The 21,251-nt window shown below is 37.2% G+C and overlaps 1 protein-coding gene and 1 long non-coding RNA gene across 3 annotated transcripts; one reads left to right on the forward strand and one right to left on the reverse strand.

Moving 5' to 3' along the window:
• Positions 1-302: 302 nt before the first annotated feature.
• LOC122300759 (perakine reductase-like) lies at positions 303-3,133 on the forward strand. Its single transcript, XM_043111634.1, has 7 exons — positions 303-515; positions 1,202-1,372; positions 1,591-1,803; positions 1,923-2,095; positions 2,287-2,383; positions 2,631-2,787; positions 2,866-3,133. Exons 1-7 carry the CDS (start codon positions 459-461, stop codon positions 3,039-3,041), a joined length of 1,044 nt encoding a protein of 347 aa, XP_042967568.1. The 5' UTR covers positions 303-458; the 3' UTR covers positions 3,042-3,133.
• On the reverse strand, positions 2,630-8,701 carry LOC122300760. Of its 2 annotated transcripts, XR_006240077.1 has the most exons (3): positions 8,451-8,701; positions 4,649-8,183; positions 2,630-4,528 (listed from the first exon to the last, which is right to left on the reverse strand). It is a non-coding gene; the product is annotated as an uncharacterized LOC122300760 (long non-coding RNA). The 2 variants fall into 2 exon arrangements; XR_006240076.1 differs by lacking the exon at positions 8,451-8,701 and having other exon boundaries at positions 4,649-8,444.
• Between the last annotated feature and the right edge of the window lie 12,550 nt (positions 8,702-21,251).

Genomic DNA, 21,251 nt, shown 5'->3' on the forward strand with positions numbered 1-21,251 from the left:
TCACAGTCGAGCGTGTTACATGGAAACGAGGCCGTTCAGACTTCATAGTACGTGCAAAGATATCAACATAAACGGTGTCGTATGAAATTGGTCTACCTAACGCTCCCCTGGTCCAAGCGTGTTGTAACCAGTAACAGAAGGTTAGGTAGTGGAATCGAATGAATATTCAATGAAAAAAATTTTATACACCGTATTATAATTTTATTATATAAAATTTGATATATTTATTACTATAAAATAATTTTTTATTAAATACTTTTTATCATCCAGTGATGATAAGTATTCAATACCTTACGTACTGGAAATGAGATAGAAGTAGAGTATAACATTACTCCTTTTTTAAGTCAAGTGTACTAAAACCATTTCGCTTAGGGGTGGATAGGATGATGAGCAGCTTGTTGAGCGTGCTACTCTTCAAGTCTCTAAGCACCGGTTCCACTTCCCTGTAGAGAGTAAACATGGAGAACCGCCCCATCCAAATCCCTCGACTGAAACTTGGCCGTCAGGGACTGGAGGTGAGCTTGCTGCTCTTTTGCTTTTCCAATTTGCGTTGTCATTTCTTATATATATATTTTACTTACTTTTCCATCTATACTTTATTTATTTATTTAGATCCCTTGGAATTCTTCAAGATTTAAGGAATTCTAGTAGCAGATACTAATCAACAAGTAGTTGACCAAGTAGCGTTGTGGTTCTTAGAACTTTCAGGTTCTTAGATATTAGTAGCGTTGTGGTGGTTTTTCCTAAATGATCAAGTAGTTGACCAACTGAGCAAGTGCACAAGCTAGGATCTCATCAGTCTCTTATCTTACAAAAAAAGTTTATAAGCTATATAAGCTGGCACGATTATATAGCTTTTTTTTTTTTTTTTTTGTGAAACAGATCTAACATATTAGGTTGAGTCATGTCATTTGTAAATTTATTTTTATAAAATCTGTTTCTAAACCTAGCATTTATGGTGTACAATCTAGGCAATGTCTTCAATATCACCGAGTAACTGAAATTTGACAGATCTCATGAACGGAGAGATCGCTGGAAAAAAGCAAGAAAAAGCAATTTGATCATTACGAGACTGGAAAAATTAGCAATCTGCAGTGACAATGGAGAAGTCGCATAAAACAATTAGATCATTTACAAATGGCAGTGACCAGAGTTTTCTCATAGTCATCGTGATCCTTTTTCTTGAGATATAAATGAGCAGGTTTCTAGATTGGGCTTCGGGTGCTATGGACTATCCGGGGTATACAACAATCCTCTTTCTCATGAAGCTGGAAGTGCAGTTATTCAGGAAGCATTCGATAGGGGCATCACCTTCTTTGATACGTCAGATCTCTATGGGCGTAATCATGATAATGAAATCATGGTTGGCAAGGTACTGATCTTTAATATATATTCATTTCCCAAGTTTGAACCTAAATCATCATGCATATACGATGATCAGTGTGTCATGCATCCAACAAAGTCCAGGTTTTTCTTTTTTCTTTTTTTGAAGTTATGCTGAGAAATGGATCTTTTGCAGCAAACATATAGTGGAAAGTTTACATTCTGGAGTGATTCATTTTTATAAACATTCTCATTTTGTCTTCTCAGGCTTTGAAACAGCTTCCTCGAGAAAAAATTCAACTGGCTACTAAATTTGGCTTGGTCAAGTTAGACTGGGATCGACATAGTCAATATGTTGCTAGGGGCAGCCCTGAATACGTCCGGGCATGCTGTGAAGCTAGTCTTAAGCGGCTTGAGGTCGACTATATTGATCTTTACTATGCACATCGCATCGATGTTTCAGTGCCAATCGAGGATACTGTAAGCATCAAAAGACTTTGTCCTCCACTTCCTACCCCTTAATTTAATGTACAAGGCTTACATTCAATATTCTTGTCGATCGGATCCATGTTTGTTTTTAATGAACTTCTGCAAGGAAGATGGGGGAGCTTAAGAAACTGGTAGAGGAAGGGAAGATAAAATATATTGGGTTATCAGAAGCTAGTGCAGACACAATAAGGAGAGCTCATGCGGTTCATCCCATCACTGCAGTACAAATGGAGTATGCCCTTTGGACCCGTGACATCGAAGATGAGATAGTTCCAGTTTGCCGGTTTGTTACCATCTCCACCCAGCTGTGTCTTAGTTTTACTCAAAAATGTTGTTTAGTTTATATACATGGGTCAAAATATGGCCTTCAGAATCTTCAAATCCGGGAGAATTAGATAAAAAGGTCAGTCCACTACGATGTTTGTTTTCACATAGAGTTTCTGTTACTTATTTCCAGTACCTGTTTTCTTACAGCGAGCTAGGCATTGGAATAGTTGCATACAGCCCTCTTGGTCGTGGTTTATTTGCTGGAAAGGCAGTTCTTGAGCCCTTGCCCCCGGAGAGTTTATTGGTATGTATCTGCAAATGGATAATTTACACATGACCATAAATTTCTGCTTTCATGGAGTCAGTTTGTTGTGTATACTGCAAATGAATAATTGGTACTTTTAAGCGTTAATCATTCAAGGTATAATCTTTTTATATCGGCTGAGTTAGGCAAGGCACTGCGGGTCCATAAACCTTGCACCCCGGCTTTCCACTCTAAAGACATAATATATAATGTTCTTCTAGAAGTCATATTCTTGTTCTTGTCGCAGCCAGCTTTTCTTCCAAGGTTCAGTGGGGAAAATCTAGAGAAAAACAAAAATCTTTATAGCAGACTTGCTATTCTGGCTGAAAAGCATGCCTGCACTACTGCTCAATTAGCTTTGGCGTGGCTTCTGCATCAGGGCGAGAACATTTTCCCAATCCCAGGTAATAATTTACTCTCTTTAATTGCATATATGTATATATATCCTAATCCTCATGTTTCTGGTTTGATCGATGTGTTAGGTACGACTAAAGTTTGGAACATCGATGACAACATTGGTTCCTTGTCCGTAAAGCTCTCTGAAGACGATCTCAAAGAAATTTGTGACGCGGTGCCCTTTCATGAAGTTTTTGGCGAACGATCAGCAACTTCGCTTTCTCAATTTGATTGGAAATTTGCAAATACCCCATCAAAATAAAATATTTGCCAATTTCTTTATGCTTTCTCTATGTATTTTTGTTTGTTCAAGAACAATGGTCTATATAAAAACATGGAGTTCTTTGTTGCGTATCTTCTTCACGATTGAACTCACGTACAGCATGGTATCCATGTTTTGCCCATAGAAACATTTTTAGCTCTACGATGGAAATGAACTGACCTATTTCTTTTCGGCCACCTCCATACCACAAATGCCTCACCTTTGTGACCTCACCATGGCACTCCTTGTCTCTTCGGTTGTTGGTCCTGCAATTCCTAATTCAATGTCATACGACTAACATGTGAAGCTGACATGTAGCCCAAGTTGCTGAAACGTCGTTATCTAGACCACCTTTCGCATGTAAGCAAAACCTCATGCATTGATACTTGCCGTGTGTGAAGGATGTGTGGCTGTAGCCAAGGCTTCCGTCCTTCTGATTGCAACTTTCTGACTATATTTAGAGTACTCTGTTTGGAAAAGTCTAAATGCAAGCGGTTTGGCGCACTGTTGACACCAAAATGTGACTGGGCCAAATAAAAACACTGCATTTTGCATTTTCGTGTGGGATTGATCTCCGAGTTCCACGCCTTCTCTTCCATTCCCCCCTAAGCCGAACCTCCCATTCTCTTCTTCTCCAACCTACCCTTTTCTTCTTCTCCAAACAACTGAACCACGCTCCGTAGCATCTCTTCTCTTCTCTCCGCTTCTCTTTGTGTGGGACTAATCTATCTCGGCGATGAATCTTCTACATACATGGTTACGATATTGCTATTGTCGAATGGGAGTAATCCATTCTTGAGAGCCCGAGACCTTCAGGTTGCCGTCTTTGCCCAGGAGGACGATTTGGGGCTTCACATTGTGGTGGGAAACGCCGTTTTGGTGGCAGAAATGTAGCATCGAGACCAACTGCTGGAGGCGATGCATGGCTATGATCTCTCGAATTATCCGTGGTTCCATGGCGGTGTCGACAGTTTGGACAGTTTCGAAAGCCCAAACGAGGTTAGAGAGAGAGAGAGAGAGAGAGAGAGAGAGAGAGAGAGAGAGAGAGAGAGAGAGAGAACCATAAAACGATTATTTCCCTTTTCCTTTTCGCCAATTTCTTGGGAAAACTTAAAAAAAATTGGAAGACAGAGCAAAGAATAGACAATTACATATTGGGCAAAAAACCGAACGATCTCTACCTCCTATTGTTGCTGAGCCTGAAAGATGATGTCCTGGTTGAAAAAAGACGATAGCTCGGATGCTTTGGATCTCTTTTGAGGAACTATCAAAGCATTAAGCTCGTTGAACAAATCCGTAGGACGCTTTCTCCGATCAGGGATGGTGTAGGAGAGCCCACTATCAGTCTTATTCATGAAAGTTTGAGAAGAAACCAGATTGCAATCTGCGGATGGTTGCATTTTAGGCATTGTTCTAGCCAAAGGCAGTCCAGAGAACATCTGGGCACCATATATATCAACTTTTTCCGTATTAGATTTGACAAAATCCTTGAAAAAATCCAACCAAAAAATCAAAAACGTAGAGTAAGCCATAGAAAATGAGGAAAAGCCGCCATGAGATATGAAAAAAGACCCCGAGTGAAGAAGGGCTATGGAGGTCGATTGTACCTATTTGTGATTAACTAAGAAGGAAATAGGTACATATGACGAGCTTCAACTGCCATGAAAGTTGGTATTCCTTGGCCCTTTTCTGTGAATCATGCGGCCACTATCTTCTCCCTGTTATGGGTATTCTGCACAACAAGAATATGCAATAACTGGAACAAGAATTCAAGAAAACAAGAATGAACCACACGAAACTAACACAAAGTTTATTTTGAGGAAAACTCTACACCTCCAAAAATAAGTTCCTTACGAGATGATTCAAAGATATCATTCTATTCTTCCAACTATTTATTTATATACAAATGGTAAGATTAAAACGCACCGTATGACTATGATACAAAAACTTCCCATTTTATTAACTTCTGACTGTGTTTAGATATTGAGATAACACTTCTCAATATATTTCACTACTATTTATTACTTTATTATTACTTTTAACTTACTTTCTACTATTATTCATTACTTTTTACTACTATTTAATATTCTATTATTATTTTTCACATACTTTTTCACTACTATTCACAACATACTTCAACACTTCTCAACACCTAAACCCAACTGAGTTCCAAACCCTTTGTCGTCTTCAATTCCTTCCGCGTACACTTCGGTATACTTCGATCCTAACATTCTCCTCTCCTTCAAAAGCCTTGTCCATAAGGTTGATGATTTCCTACTGGAATTCTTTCTCTTCCTCTATCAAAGAGCCAATGAGGTGGCAATACATCAAACAGCTAGAGGGCGAAATACGTAACAACCCATTCAGTCATTACATCAAACACTTTACAGTGAAGCTTCCAAGACTTGCATTTTGCACAGACGTCAAGTATAGAAACGCCCAAATACAAGTCAAAAGCCAACAAGTTTAAGAGATTGAAGCTTTGGGAAATCTTGTGAACGCCAAGAATTTCGGCAGTCATGAACTTGAATTTCAAGTGTTATGAAGTTCAATACTTGAGTTATTGCCATTTTCAAGATTTGAAACATCTCCTGATCTTCAGTTCATTCTTTCTCTATATATTGTTTTTCTGACTTCTCATATTTTTTTTTTTTTTTTGACTTATCATATTCCTTCTTGTTTTCCATATTCTCAACTTTATTTTTAGTCAAACTATTTTCTTCAAATGAATTTAGAGCCTTAGTAATATTTTCTTTAAATACTTTATTCCCTTAAATATCGTCACCAAGAGCAAGTGTAACTTCAAGACCTTCAAAATCATCACCAAGAGCAGGTTTAAATATTTTCTTGTCTTCCTCCCTTATAAAATTCTCTTATCTAAGCCTTCATGATCTTTGATGCACCCTTGAGTCAGACAATTGCTGTTATAATTTTGAATACCGATTCTGATTTTGATTTTTGATCCATGCATGACATCAACATTTCAAAAACCTGATCCTTGCGGTCATTAATTTCTTATATATCTTCTTGATGAATATTGAGTTGCCTTTGAATTTTCTCTTGTTGCCTTAGAAAATTTTCTTGGTGTAAAGTGGATCTGGTGTAGTCTTCCATGAGAGGATCGCCCTCTCTGATATCAATTATTATGAGTATTCTACACAAGCAAAAAATATGCAAGAACTGCAACAAGAATTCAGGAACTCAAGAATGAACCACACGGAACTAATACAAAGTTTATTTCGAGGAAAACTCTACACCTCCAAGAATACAGTTTCTTACAAGATGATTCAGATAAATCACATTCTATTTTTCTAGCTATTCATATACAAATGGTAAGATCAAAATGCACCATATAACTATGATACAAAAACTCTCCGTTTTATTAACTTCCCCAAATGACTAAGTCTTCATTCTTCTATCACAAGGTCCACATGAATTGGAGTCCTCCAAGTTAGAACTCTAATTCGTAATTTTGTTCACATGAATCTAGAGAAGAATCTATCATCCCGATTGGAATCTGTTTGGTATCCTTCAAAGTCGGAGATCTACTCTCAAATTGAAAGCAAAATTGAAAACGGTTGTTGATTGAACGTTAGAAGAACTTGGAGGTAGACTCATAATATCACATGAAATCAGATTTTTTAACACAGTTTTGGAAAACATGTCAGTCACTTACTTCCTGATTTTTTCCCCATGAATCCAGAGAAGAATCATTGATTGGAATCTATTTGGTATCCACCAAAATGGGGAAACTACAACCACTTATTTTTTCTTGCAATTTTTTCCCTTCTTTGGTTTAAATGCCATGTCACATGTAACGGTAACATGATTTTAACAAATACAAAAGAATGAAAATTGAGACGGTGGCCAAGCGGCCAGAGATCATGGCATGTTTTATTTTTATTTTTTATTTTTTTTTAAAAAATCACGGGATGGAAAAACAAAATCACACTAACTTTTCATTTTAATGTCTTCACTTACACTACACATTTCAACCGAGCATAGTAGAGTCATTGCTAGTAATTATAATAAAATGGTAATATATTGATACATTACATATGCATCAAATAAATTATTGTCAAAAAATTGTTAACAGACATAAAATTAAAAAATACATAGTTTTAATCAAAAAATAAATATCATATGCCTTCACTAGTCTGCTAATCATGGCTCCATTCCTCAAAATCATTCCAAGCCTCAAAATTATCCCAACTAATCCAATTCTTGTCAATTGCCCTGTTCGATGCCGAATTAGATATGTCTTGACCTTGTAACGAAGATGAATAGTTTGGAATAGTTGGAATATAAGGTTCTATATCATTAAAAGGGTCCTGATAGATTGGATCTGATAGGTGGCCTTCAGACTTTATATTGAGCATGGGAAAATCATCTTGTGTATTGCTCACTGACCTGGATTGGTGGCTTGGACCAGGGTCAACCACTACTTTTATTTTTGGAGTTGGACTATCATCACTAGGTATGTCAAAGTGAAAATGCTGGATAGGTGGTACAACACGTATTCTTGCCGTGATCTTGATGCACGAACTAAACAGTGTGAAGTGAGGTGTGGTGCCATATTGAGGATTCCTTAATTCATATGCTGCAACATTATTCATTATAAAACCATGCTTTCGTGAACCATTATCTGATATGCAATCATCCCGATTATGTGCATTGGATTCCCATGATGATGTAAATGCAGTATCACTTTGATGGTTATTTAAAGGCATTAAAAAAACATGACGTCATTTAATGTCCCCTCATAGTCAATGTAATGTTTTGTGTAAATGCCACTATTTTGACCACCTTTTTTGGTATGACCAACTTCTTTGAGCCTTGGTATGCCACCAACTTACTACCTTCATCTGAATTTTCCTATAAGATTGCATAGCATGAACAATTTTGTCTCTTAGAATACTTTCTCCAGTATCTTTCATCATGTTTAAAATTCTTTATCAGACTTTTCACATTTCCAGTATAGTGGATTCCACCTACGGTAACTTTCAATGGCTTATAATTGGAGTGTTGAAGGGATCAGTGATAATTGTATAGTGCAACTGTTGTTGATAAACTCAGAATCTGTCTCTTTAAAGTTTTCCCAATATCTTCTAGATTGGATTTGTTTTTTCACTTTCCCATATCCTGAGAGAAGAATAATACGTACATATACAAGATATATCTTAAAATTTAAATGCATATCTAAAAAACAGTGTATAAATAGAAGATGCGACGATTAGTTAATATAAGCAAATTATTCAACTCGCGAGTAAATACATGATGACAACAATCACCATGAAGTGTATTCTACCAATCTCTAAAATTGGAAGCGTCAAAAGAAGCATATAAAACTATGAATCTAATCCAAATAAAACATACATAAATTCAAAAAAGAGAGAAGAAATTGTGTACCTATTACAAATAATTCACCTTGCAAGAACGTTTGAAAACCTTCGGATGTGGTGGAGATTTCCTTAAAACGGAATGATTAAGAACACCCGTCATTATTGGAGAGTGAACATAGAAAATAGTTGAAAATGAAATGAGTGAGTATAAAGAGATCGTGTTTTAAACATCAAGCGTTTCCAGGGGTCTTTAGAAATCCGCTGTGATATATTTTCTTTTGCACCGCTTGACGTTTCGCTTGCACCGCTACATAGTCAACTGCAAATAAAAATATACGGCTTGCTAAATTTTCGGAAATACAATTTCGAATTTTGTAAAGATGTCCGTTATTTTTTCAGTCGGTGCTCATATAAAATGAAATTCCCATTTTTTCAATCGGTGCCATATATAGCAAATGCAATTTCCATTTTTTCACTCGGTGCCTTTGGAAATCCGATTTCTGTGGTAGGAATGCCACGGAGGAGAGTTGAAACTTCGCTTATTTTGTGGTTATATATTTCCTTTAAATTTTTAATTTGCACCGCTTGTGGTTCGGTTCTTCAATTTCCATTTGCACTGCTTGAAATTTTGCAATTTTTTAGATTTTGTTGCCTTCTTTCAGTGCCAACTGATCTTCAAATTAAAATAAACGGTTTGGAGGTTTCCAACGGGTTTTGATTGGAGGTTTCACTCGGTGCCTTATCAAATGGAATTGCGAGTTTTGTGGTACGAATGCCACAAAGAGAGTTGAAACTCAGCTTTTATATAATTAAATAAATATTGACCTAAAAAAATCTGTATCCACACACATTAACATTTAAAAAGTTTAATACTAAGCACGCATAAACATTAAGCAAAGTTATTAAACATTAACGATGTATACCTTCCAGCAGCGTGTCTCAACGTAAGTCACGTTTCAAAGCTTTGCTCTGAGGGAGGACCAAATCCACAAAACGAGTAATTTCACCAGATAGTTGATGGGTGGTTTGGCCAAGACATGGGTGCTGCGTGAGAGAAAAAATGAAACTGAAACAAGGCCGATGGGGGTGGGTTGTGTGAAAAAATATTCTTTAAGATTTGGGTCTACCTTACCTCTGATGGTGGTGGAGCTGAGCACGACACTGGAACTCAAAACAAATAGGATGAAAGGAACCTTGTGTGGGCTGGGCTGGGTCTATGTTACCAATGGTGGTGGTGGAGGAGCTGAGGACGACGCTGATGGTGGAGATGCTAACCACGACGCTGGAACTCGAACATATAGGATGAAAGGAACCTCGTGCGGGCTGGGCTGGATCTACGTTATTGATGGTGGTGGTGGAGGAGCTAACCATGACACCTGATTTCAAACGACACAGAGCACAGAGAGTACCTCGGGCTGACTAAGCGGCAAAACAAAATCGAATACCTCCCGTATATGATTTCTGGGCATTGTGTGAACATGGCATTTTGATCCTTTGACATAGGCTGACATGCACTATAGGACAAACTATGGAGTACACTGGGCCTGCTTCTACGAACTATACGTAACAGCTCTCATAAAAGATTGAGAAAAGCTATAGATCAACAATTGTAGCTTACCCCACAACACACCATATATTGAAGTATAAACAATTATTGTAAATAGTTAGTTTTACAATACCCTTAATTGTCAATTTACTTTAATGCACGTGTACTGTACATGTATTTCTTCCTACTATGCCATTCTGTTGAGGAGTGGCTACACAACTCTTTTGATGAATGATGCCTTTAGCAGAAAAATATGAAGACATATCAAATTCTAAACCATTATCACTTCTAAGAATTTTAACCTTAGAACTAAATTGTGTTTCTACAAGAGCAATGTAAGAAACAAGTTTGGTTCTAGTTTCAGATTTGGTTTTCATTAGATACACCCAAGTGGCTCTTGTAAAATCATCAACAATGGTAAGAAAATATTGAAAACCATCTAGAGTAGGAGTAGAGAATGGGCCCCATATATCACAATGGATTATTTCAAAGGAACAAGAAGTACGAGATTCACTATGTGGAAAAACCAATCTTGATTGTTTTGAATAATGACATACATCACAATTTGTATGTCTAGAAGGAGTTACATCAGAAAAGGATCTATGTATCAGACTTTGTTTCAGAAAAGAAGGATGACCTAGGCAATAATGCCATAGGTCCATACCAACAGAATTAGAATTACAACTTGATGTTGAAAAAGATTTACTAGAATCAAGTACATCAGATATAGATGCTTTATTGTGCAGCAAATAGTAAAGACCACTTCTTTCTTCACCCAGACCAATCGTCTTCCATGCATACAGGTCCTGAATGAAGCAAAATTTGTTTAAGAAGATTAGACAACAATTAGAAGAGTGGGTAAGTTTACTAGCTGAGAGGAGATTAAAGGAAAATGAGGGAACACACAAGACATTGTTAAGAACCAAAGAATCTGAAATTTTAACAACTCCTGTGTGTGTAATTGGTGCTTTGTAACCATTTGGTAATGTAACAAAAGTTGATTGAACAATTGTGTAAGAGGAAAGAAGTGACACTGAGCTAACCATATGATCAGTAGCTCCAGTGTCAATAATCCATGGAATATCAAGATATGAATTATATTTCTTAGCAGAAAATAAGCAAGGATTGAAAGTCAGATTGGAAAGGGATTTACCTGACTGATTGAAAAAGGACTGGGGATTTTGCTGAGATGTGGTATCTACTAAATGAACTGAAGCATATTTGTTAGTGGAGTTATGCATTTCAAGCAAAGAAAGTAACTGTTGACATTGTTCTTGAGTAAATGGTAAGGAAGGTATCTCACTAACTTGTCTATCCTGTGAAATATTACCAGACAAATGACCATCGACAGAATTGAGTCTAGGTTTATTGTTCTTGTAGCCAGGAGGGTACCCATGCAGTTTGTAACACTTTTCTTTTGTGTGTCCTGTCAGTCCACAATGACTACAAATGGGCTTCGATTTTTGAAAAGTCTTGAATCTTGTACCAGATTTCTGAGAATCATGTGTTGTAGATGCCAAAACAGTGGAGTCCAGATTTGAAGATTTTGGAACATGAAGACTACGATGACGTTCCTCTTGTAAAACTAAAGAGAAAACTTTGTTTATGGGTGGCAAAGGGTCTAGCAATAGAATTTGGGCTCTAACATTAGAATATGTATCATTAAGCCCCATCAAAAACCGCATCACAGATTCTTGTTGTTGGTATTCTAATACTGCTTTCAATATACCACAATTGCAATTAGGACCACAACCACAATTCAACAATGGTCTAAAATTGGACAATTCATCCCATAAAGTTTTCAACTGAGTATAATAGTCACTTACAGACATGTCCTCTTGAAGCAAAGAGGAAATTTCTTTCTGAAGTTGAAAGATCCGTGGCCCATTCGACTGTGAGAACCGTTCTTTGAGATTAGCCCATAGTGCAGCAGCCGTATCAATGTAGATGCAACTTGCTGCAATATTCTTGGAAACAGAATTCAGAATCCAAGAAAACACCATATCATTGCAACGGAGCCAAGCACATACGTAGGGTTAGACGAATTCGGAGCCAAATTCAAGCTACCTTCAATAAACCCTAACTTGTTCTTGGCCCTAAGAGCAATCCGCATGGATCTGCTCCAAGAATTGTAATTATCACCAGTGAGCAATTGAGAAACCAGAAGCAAACCTGGCTCTGATACCATGTAGGAGAATGGATCTAAGTCGTCCGATTACTCAAGTATTCCAAGAAATCAAAGAAAGCTCAAGAACACGAATAGAAAGGAAAAAGTAATCTTCTGTTAAAGTAAGAATTCATCACAGTACTATATACAGAGTAGTTCAGCTATATATTTACAAGGGAAGAAATACATGTGCAGTACACGTGCATTAAAGTAAATTGACAATTAAGGGTATTGTAAAACTAACTATTTACAATAATTGTTTATACTTCAATACCATACAAGATTCTCCTCCTCCTCCACCTTTTTTTTTTTTTTTAAATTCCTTATGCTTCGTCGTTTTGAGGAGATGAAATCATGAAATAGGCATTTCAAATTCAAACCCCACCCGTGTTCTCATCCTCCTCTGCCTAGACTAGCACTCGCGTCGCCCCTCTCTCTGCCTAGCGCCACCACGCGACGCCACTCCCTCTGTCCAGCACTGCCCCTCGTTCGCTCGTCGGTTTGCCCAACGCCGCGTCTCCCCACCCGTGTTCTCATCCTCCTCTGCCCAGTGCCACACCACGATGCCCCTCCCTCTGTCTAGCGCTGCCCCTCGTTCGCTCGTCGGTCTGCCAAGTGTCGCGCCTCTTCTCATAAGTTCGTGAGCTCTATTTTTTGTTATGTTTTGTTCGTTGTCGTCAAGAAAATACAGGCAAATAGTATTTTTTTCCTCTGTTGAATATTTTTCATTTGTTTATTTTGTCACTAGAGGCAGCGGTTCATCGAGTGTTGTCTCTCATTGTGTTTATTTCTCTGCATCCAGCGCTCACCCTCTCTTTCATTGTTTACATTTATTTCTTTAATTTCACAGTATTCTCTATTTGGTTGCTGAGAAATTGAAGGAAACCAAAATAAAACTAATATCTTGTTTATTCTACATTCTTTGATTGTTTTAGCCATCATTTTTTTATTCCACATTTTGTTTCTACTTACCGAGTCATCTATTTTACTTCACCTATGATCAGATATTCCAATTGATTTTTTTTTTCGAATTGTAATTTTGCAAGAATTGGGATTTGTAGATGGATGTATTCGTAGATGCGTCTTTTTTAGTTTTTTTATTTTTTCTATACCCTCTTTTGCAACTCTTTTGCAATTTAGCACATGTTATGATGTGTCGTGATATATTTTTAAGTAATATGCAAGTTTTGAGATGAATAATTTATGCGAAATCGGTTAGTTTTTGTGGCCTTTTAAGATGAGTGTGTTTGTATGTGACAACATCCTAAGATATGGTAGAAACAAACTATTTTTGGAAATGAGAATGGTTAATATTAAGATGATGAGGATGAGCATGATCAAACTGCTTTTGACATCACAATTTTATTGTGATGAATACTGTGATATGATATGAACAAATGAAAAAATAACTTTGTTGTTTGACTAATTGTAAGCTAGCATTCAATGATTCACTTGTACCAAACAGAACTGCTTGATTTGCAACATTTCATTTCATAAACTTGACAAGTTTTTGAGGACTTTTGATGCTTGTTTGTTTCAATTGTTGCACGATATTTTGTTTCTCAGCAAGTTCGACTTATTTTGGGAGCTTGATTGTAGTTTAATGCTTGTTGTTATTGAAGCTTCACTTACTTTTTTTCTTTTAAACTTTAAAATCCTCAAATAATGTTCTCTGCTATTAATTTGTAATGGATTTTAATTTTCAGGTACCTCCTTACCATTTTAGCAAGAAGTCTTTCTTTTTGTTCTGTTTGTGCTCCATCTTGTGTGGTGTAATTTCTGGATAGCTTTGATTCTAAGCCAATTGTTCATGAAATTCTTAAGATGGAAAACAATGTTACATTCTGTTTGTCAATATAGTCAGAAAATCAATGATAACCAAAGAAAGTTTTTGGTAAAATCTACCCCCTCAGTTTTCTTGGCCACATTTCATTATCAACGTCAAACTCTATACAAGGAAAGTAGGTCAAAATGCTATACACCAAGAGCCTAATTGATCTCCTATTATTTTGCCTATATACATGGTAAGATAATATATACAGCTAATAATAACAAAGTCCTAAATTGTATAAAATCCTAAAATGTTATACGATAACATCCCCCTTCAAATTGATGCTGATAAGTCAACCAGCAACAATTTGCCAACAAGAAATTGATGCCGCTGTCGAGTCATAGCTTTGGTGAAGACATCAGCCACTTGGAGATCAGAAGAGATGTGAGGAAGATATATCATCGGACTTTCCAAGTTGTCTCGAATAGAATGACAATCTACTTCAATGTGTTTGGTGCGTTCATGGAAAACGAGATTAGTGGCAATCTGAATAGCACTAGTGTTATCAACATGAAGAGGGGTAGAAGTAGTCTGAGGAAACCCAAGCTCCTCAAGAAGACCACGTAGCCATACAATTTCAGAATAAGCAGTAGACATGGCACAATACTCAGCCTCAATAGAGGATTTAGAAACACGATCTTGTTTCTTACATCTCCAAGAAATTAAGGCTTCATCTAAAAACATACACCAACCTATAGTAGATCGACGTATATCCGTACACCCAGCCCAATCAGCATCACTATAGGCAAGAACAACCCACTAGTAGGTGAACCTCGAAGATATCGAATGATGTGGTGAACTACAGCAAGATGGAGATGCCGAGGAGAAGATATAAATTGACTGACTTGATGAATAGCATAGGAGATATCAAGTCGAGTAGTGGTCAAGTAGATAAGACTTCCAACCAGGTGCTGATAAAGAGTAGGATTATCCAAAAGGTCCCATTCATCTTTCCTACCTCCATAGGAGTATCAACAGAAGAAGTGTCCTCCAAACCAGCCAAAGTGATAAGATCTTGAATATACTTATGCTGGTTCACGAAAATACCATAGGCTCAATGATGAACTTCCAATGCTAAGAAGTATGTGAGCTGGCCAAGATCTTTCATATGGAAAGTTGCATGTAACAACTACTGAAGCTTAGTAATCAAACCACAATCAGTGCCAGTAATGATAATATCATCCACATAAATCAAAAGAATAACTATACCTGACGTATACGTGTGGAAGAAGAAAGAAGAACCATATTGACTTTGTGTAAAACTAAAGGAAAGAAGTGTATTGCAAAACTTCTCAAATCAAGCGCGGGGCGCTTGCTTGAGCCCATACAGAGAACGCCTTAGCTTACAGACATTATGAGGAGAAAAAGTAGTCATACCACAGGGAAGCTTCATGTAAATCTCTTCCTGGAGATCACCATGAAGAAAGACATTCTTCACATCCATCTAATGTAGTTGCCATGACTGTGAAGCGGTAATAGCTAAGATGGTTTGAACCATGGTCATTTTGGCAACAGGAGCAAATGTCTCCTCATAATCAACCCCATATTCTTGCTTGTTGCCTAGAGCTATAAGGCGAGCTTCGTACAAGTCCAAAGAGCCATCAGAATGAAATTTTACAGAAAAAACTCATTTACTCCCAATAGGTTTGACTGTAGGATGATAAGGAATAATATCCCAAGTGTAATTCTCCTCAAGTGCTTGAAGTTCTGCTTGCATTGCAATTTGCCAACACTCATGTTCCATGGCTTGTATGTAGCAAAAGGGAATGGAAATAGTGGATAAAGTAGCAACAAGAGAGACAAGAGAGAAGAAACCATACCAATCAAGGGGTCGAGAAAGATGAGTAGACCGACGAAGAGTGGTGAAAGCAGGAGCCGGATCAGGATCAGGATCAGGTGCCGGGTCAAGATTGGAAGGGGGCACAAAGGAAGTGGAACCAGACTCATGTCAACGATGTCTTTCATACACAAAACCAGGTTTAAACATTTTCACAATTGTTGGGGAATCGGAAAAACTAGGCAGAAAAGATAAAGATGCAGATGGTAGCTCAACATGAGATGGTAATAAATATTGATTTTCAAAGAAAATCGCATTCCTAGAAACTCGTGTACAATGAGCAAGGGGATCATAACAAATATAACCCTTTTGAGAGATAACATAACCAAGAAAAACACACTTAACCAACTGAGCAGTAAGTTTATGTCGTTCATGAGTAGGAAGATGTACAAAACAAAGACAACCAAATGTACGAAGATCAGAATATAAAGGAGAATGACCAAACAACTTAAAGAAAGGAGAAACATGATTTAATGTAGGAGAGGGTAAGCAATTGATCAAATGAACTAAAGTAGAAAGTGCTTCACACCAAAAACGAGGAGAAACAAATGATTCAAGTAAAAGAGTTCTTACCACATCAAGAAGGTGGCGATTTTTCCTCTCAGCAACACCATTTTACTGTGGTGTCAAAGGACAAGAACGCTAAGAGATGAACCATTTGCTTTGAAAAAAGTCCTGAAACTCATTGGACATGTATTCACCGCCAGAATCAGAATGCAAGATCTTGATGCTAGTGGAGAATTGAGTCTCAAGAAGTGCAAAAAAATGCTTAAAGACTAAAAAACTTCGACCTTAACCTGGAGGAAGTAAACCCAAGTAAAGTGACTAAAGTCATCAATGAAAGTAACAAAGTACTTGTAATGCGCATGAGAAACAACAAGTGCAATCCCCCAAACATCACTATGAATAATATCGAAACATTATGAAGCACGAGATGCATGATGAGGAAAAGGTAGAACTTTACTTTTGCCAAGTTTGCATGATGTACAATCAAAAGAAAGATCAAGAGAAGAACATGCTTTATTTTTCAATAATCCAAAGTTAAACAAAGTATGGAGTACATCAGAGTTTGGATAGCCTAGACGTTTATGCCACATCTTATTTCCAGAACCAACAATATTACATGCAAAAGAAAGTAAAGGAAAATTAGGAATAATAGTGGAAGGAGAAACGTGAAGAGGAAAAAGTCGTCCCACTTTAGGCCCCTTCGCAATCATCTTCCCTGACACTTGATCCTGCACAACAGAGCCAGAACGAGAGAAATAGACATTATAATTATTATCAACCAATTGACCAACAGAAATAAGATTTGTGGAGAGGTCAAGAGACAAAAAAACATCAATTAAGGAAGATGAAAAATCACCAACAGCACTGATAAGCAGAGAACTGCCATCAGCGGTGTTAATTTTCATATTTCCATCATAATTTTTGACATTGGAAAGAGAAACAATAGTATTGGTCATATGGTTAGAGGCTCCAAAGTCAAAATACCATGGGTTAGAAGAAACTTTATAATTACCTGAGAGCCCAAAAGCAAAAAAAGTAAAAAAGATCATCTATTGTACCATTTCAGGAGTAAGTGTGTTCAGGTTTGCTAAGGTTGTAGGGATTAGGAATAGGAACAACCGGCTAGGCAGTAGGCAATGCAGCAGAACTAGAGGCACCAGCGGAGGCATGATAAGCAGTACCTTACTTCCTTTCAGGTCAAATGGGACAAGCAGATATGATATGACCCTGTTTCTTGCAGTAGTTACAGAACTTCTTGGGGCAATTTTGAGCAATATGACCAAAAGTTTTACAACTAAAGCACTGGACAGCACGCATGTCTCTACCCTTATTCCTCCCCTGTGCAGCATAAGCCAAAGAAACAGGTGCACTAGCAAGAGCCTGATGTGCCATCAAAGTGTGAGTGAGTAGACGCTACTCCTCACGAAAAAGTTCACTCAAACAAGCATCCAGAGATAGAACATGAGCAGGATTCATCAGATTAGAATGTACAATGTCAAAGTCGGGTCGTAGCTTCATTAAGAATTGATCTCGCTTGCTAGTTGCATGCACTGCTTGGACATTAGCGAGAGCTGCAGCGGAAATATTAGCATAAACAATATCAAAATAGTCAGCCCAAAGATTTTGAAAACCAGAATAATATTCCTCAATGGAAAGACTTCCTTGTATGAAATTAGCCATATCATATTCTAATTGAAATCGCCTAGTGGAGTGATCTTGATTGTAAACCGTGTTGAGATAATTCCACATGTCAGTAGCAGTTTTATAAGGCTGTAGATTGAGAACAAGGTGAAGCTCAATGGAGGCAAGGATCTAGGTCATGACCCTAGCATCCTTGATTTCCCACTTTGACAAGGTCTCATCCCAAGGTGTGGGAACACTCCCATCAATATGACCCCATAATTCTTTCCCTTTGACAAATAATTGAAATTGAAACGCCCAAGCAAAATAATTTTTGCCATTAAACAGAATATGAAACGATTCTAACTTATCAGATGACATGATTCACCCCAAAGAAGAATATATATATATATATAGTGCCAAGAACACCCAATCAGAAAATACAAACAAATTGCCAAAAATATGACCCACATAAGAAACAGAAAAATTTACCGAATAGAGGCCAGAAACTGTGATAGAGACTAGAAACTGTGACAGAGGGCACTAAACAGAGGCCAAATTCAGCAACAGAGGCTAGAAATAGAAGCCAAAAACAGCAACTGAGGCCAGAAACAGAAGCCAAAAACAATAACAGAGGCTAGAAACAACAATAAAGACTAGAAAATAGCTCCTTAGCAACACAACAGATTGCACCAAAGTGCAGAACACGAATAGAAATTCGGAAAACAACAATAGATGGTGCTGATACCCACAGCCCCAGCAACAGATAAGAGAAAAAAAATTTCAAACCCACAGAAAACACCGAAAGCTACTGCAGAGCACTAAAATTGTTGAAAATACTCATATGTTGCCAATGATGCAAAGGGAAAAAAATTCAAAACTATGAACCTTGCTCTTGATACCATGTCAATATAGTCAGAAAATCAATGATACCCAGAAAAAGTTTTTGGTAAAATCTGCCCCCTCAGTTTTCTTGGCCACCTTTCATTATCAACGTCAAACTCTATACAAGGAAAGTAGGTCAAAATGCTATACACCAGAGCCTAATTGATCTCCTATTATTTTGCCTATATACATGGTAAGATAATATATACAGCTAATAATAACAGAGTCCTAAATTGTATAAACTCCTAAAATGTTATACGGTAACACTGTTAACATGTTGAGTATGTTACATTTTTGTACCTCTTGGAGAGGCTTTGGTGTAGTTTGTGAAATGCAAACGTTTAATTTTTATACTTCTTGGAGAGGCTATGCCAAGGCTTTGATCACTGGCTAACATGTAGAGGTTTGTTTTTTTTTCCTTTTTATTTTGAATCTAACAAATTCACTGATCTTTAGGAATTTTTTGGAATACTTTGCAGTATTTAATCATGGGATTTGTTTCTAGAGCAATTAAGGATGTTAGTTATGTGCAGCTTGGTGTAATGTTCTTTTTTGTTTCCTTGATACCTAATACAATGAATGAAAGGATCCTTATAAGAACATTAAGATAGATACCTTGTCGCTTGCTCCAGCATATTCAAAGAATCAGAATCAACTAATCTTCAGTTCAAGATTTATATAGATTCTGGTCTATTGCTTTGACTTTTTTTGTTAAACTAAATGTCAACCGCACTTTAAAGAATTGTTTCCTTCGAAATCAAAGCTTTTTTTTTTGGTTGGGGGGGGGGGGGGGGGGGTGTTAAGATCATCTTTGTATATTTGTTGGATATAAGTTATGGGGTTCTAAAAGGAAGAAGCTGCATATGTAAAAGGAGTAATTTGATTCTTGACCTTAATTATATGTATTTTCTTGCTCATTCCTATGGCAGCTCTTTTCCGCACCATGTTTCCTTCTTAGATCTATTCCATCAATATGTTAATTGCCAATTGATATGGTCAGTACAGTCGATGGTACTTTCATCTTTTCGTTATTTTTTGAAATTATTTGAATTAGTTCATAGTTGTAAAATTTGGCATAACTTTTGGTAAATTCCTTTAGTCAATACCACATGTATTTGTAATTTCAATTGGGATTAATATCCATTGGACATTTGGCCACCTTCAAGGGTATTATAGCTTACTGAAATCGAAACAAGCTCCTTTACCAACACTAGTTTTGCTAGAGCTGCCATGACATGCCTGCAAATAGGCTTAAAGATAGCTTCCCAGTTGGCAGCATGCCTGCGTGATGTCACTCTCTCATAACGAATTATTTGAATGTGCAGGTCTTATATTTGCAGTGTTTACAGTACTTGTTTTAGGGTATGGTTTCCATTGCACATAAAACAGAGAGGCTGTATATTTGCAATGTTCTTTGTTGTTTGTATTTGAGATTTTCTTACTCTCTGATTATATAATTCTACTAAAAAATTCAATGCAGTGATTTTTGTCTGCTCTTTGCTTCAAAGCTTGTGGCAAAAAGCATGGCCAAGCATCATCCAGATTTGATTATTTGCCCAAAGCAGCTAGGAATTGCTATTGGACGCCTTTGGGTGCAAGAATATACAATAGATGATGAAGCCATAAAAAATTTTATTGGTTTTTGAAAAACTTATAATACTTGAATAATGAATCCTTCCTTACAACTTTCTACCTCAGTTGTCCATATGTGGTTTTCAAGCATTTTAATGTTAGTGCGGTTCTCATGCAGTACTCCCCAGAGAAGTTTGTTGAAACTATGAAGCTAATGGAGCACAGGTATGGAGCCAACGACTTTGTGACAAGCCAGGACATTAGCCTTTTATCTCCAGGCACATTCTATCTTACCGAAGTCGACACCATGTATTAGAGATTCTATTCCCAGAAGGCTGGGGACAAGGCCAATGGCACCCAATGTGAGAAGGGTTCTCTTGTCAATGGTCACTGAGAGTGAACAAATTAGAGCACGTGTGCCAAAACGTTGGCTTATGTGTTCTTAGGTGTTGTATGTCAATAGAAAGAACATCCTTCCATAATGAAGTTTTTCTGCCAAAGCAAGTGGTTTGTCAACTTATATTGTTTTGAGGTTTGTTTATTCTTTGTTTTTCACTTCCTATTTCCACCTTTCAAATGTAAGTTTATATTAATAATCATTACCCTTGTTCAAACCAAAATGTCATCTCTCTGGATGATGATAATGTAACAAACGCTGAAGTTCTTGATATTAATATACAGGCACTCTGTTGAATCAACTGGAATGCTAAAAGAAGTTTGAAATTCTTTTCATCTGTTGTTTCATCTCATCAGTTGCCCCACGCCCTATGTGGTGAGCCGGATTCACTAACAAATGAACCGGCTCTTCTTTCTCGCCCATTAACATCTTCCCTTTCTCCCGAACACTCCTCTTCTCAATGAATCTCTCTTCCGAGTATCTTCCCTTTGAATCTCCTATTCTTT

This window comes from Carya illinoinensis, chromosome 2 (genome assembly GCF_018687715.1).
Source record: "Carya illinoinensis cultivar Pawnee chromosome 2, C.illinoinensisPawnee_v1, whole genome shotgun sequence".
Taxonomy (NCBI): domain Eukaryota; kingdom Viridiplantae; phylum Streptophyta; class Magnoliopsida; order Fagales; family Juglandaceae; genus Carya; species Carya illinoinensis.

What these genes read in the sequence shown, in the direction of transcription:
- LOC122300759 (XM_043111634.1), top strand. Translation starts at nt 459, where the DNA reads ATGGAGAACCGCCCCATCCAAATCCCTCGACTGAAACTTGGCCGTCAG. An exon ending in TTGGCCGTCAGGGACTGGAG is followed by an intron (nt 516 to 1,201) that starts GTGAGCTTGCTG and finishes ATAAATGAGCAG; the next exon opens with GTTTCTAGATTGGGCTTCGG. An exon ending in TGCCCCCGGAGAGTTTATTG is followed by an intron (nt 2,384 to 2,630) that starts GTATGTATCTGC and finishes TTCTTGTCGCAG; the next exon opens with CCAGCTTTTCTTCCAAGGTT.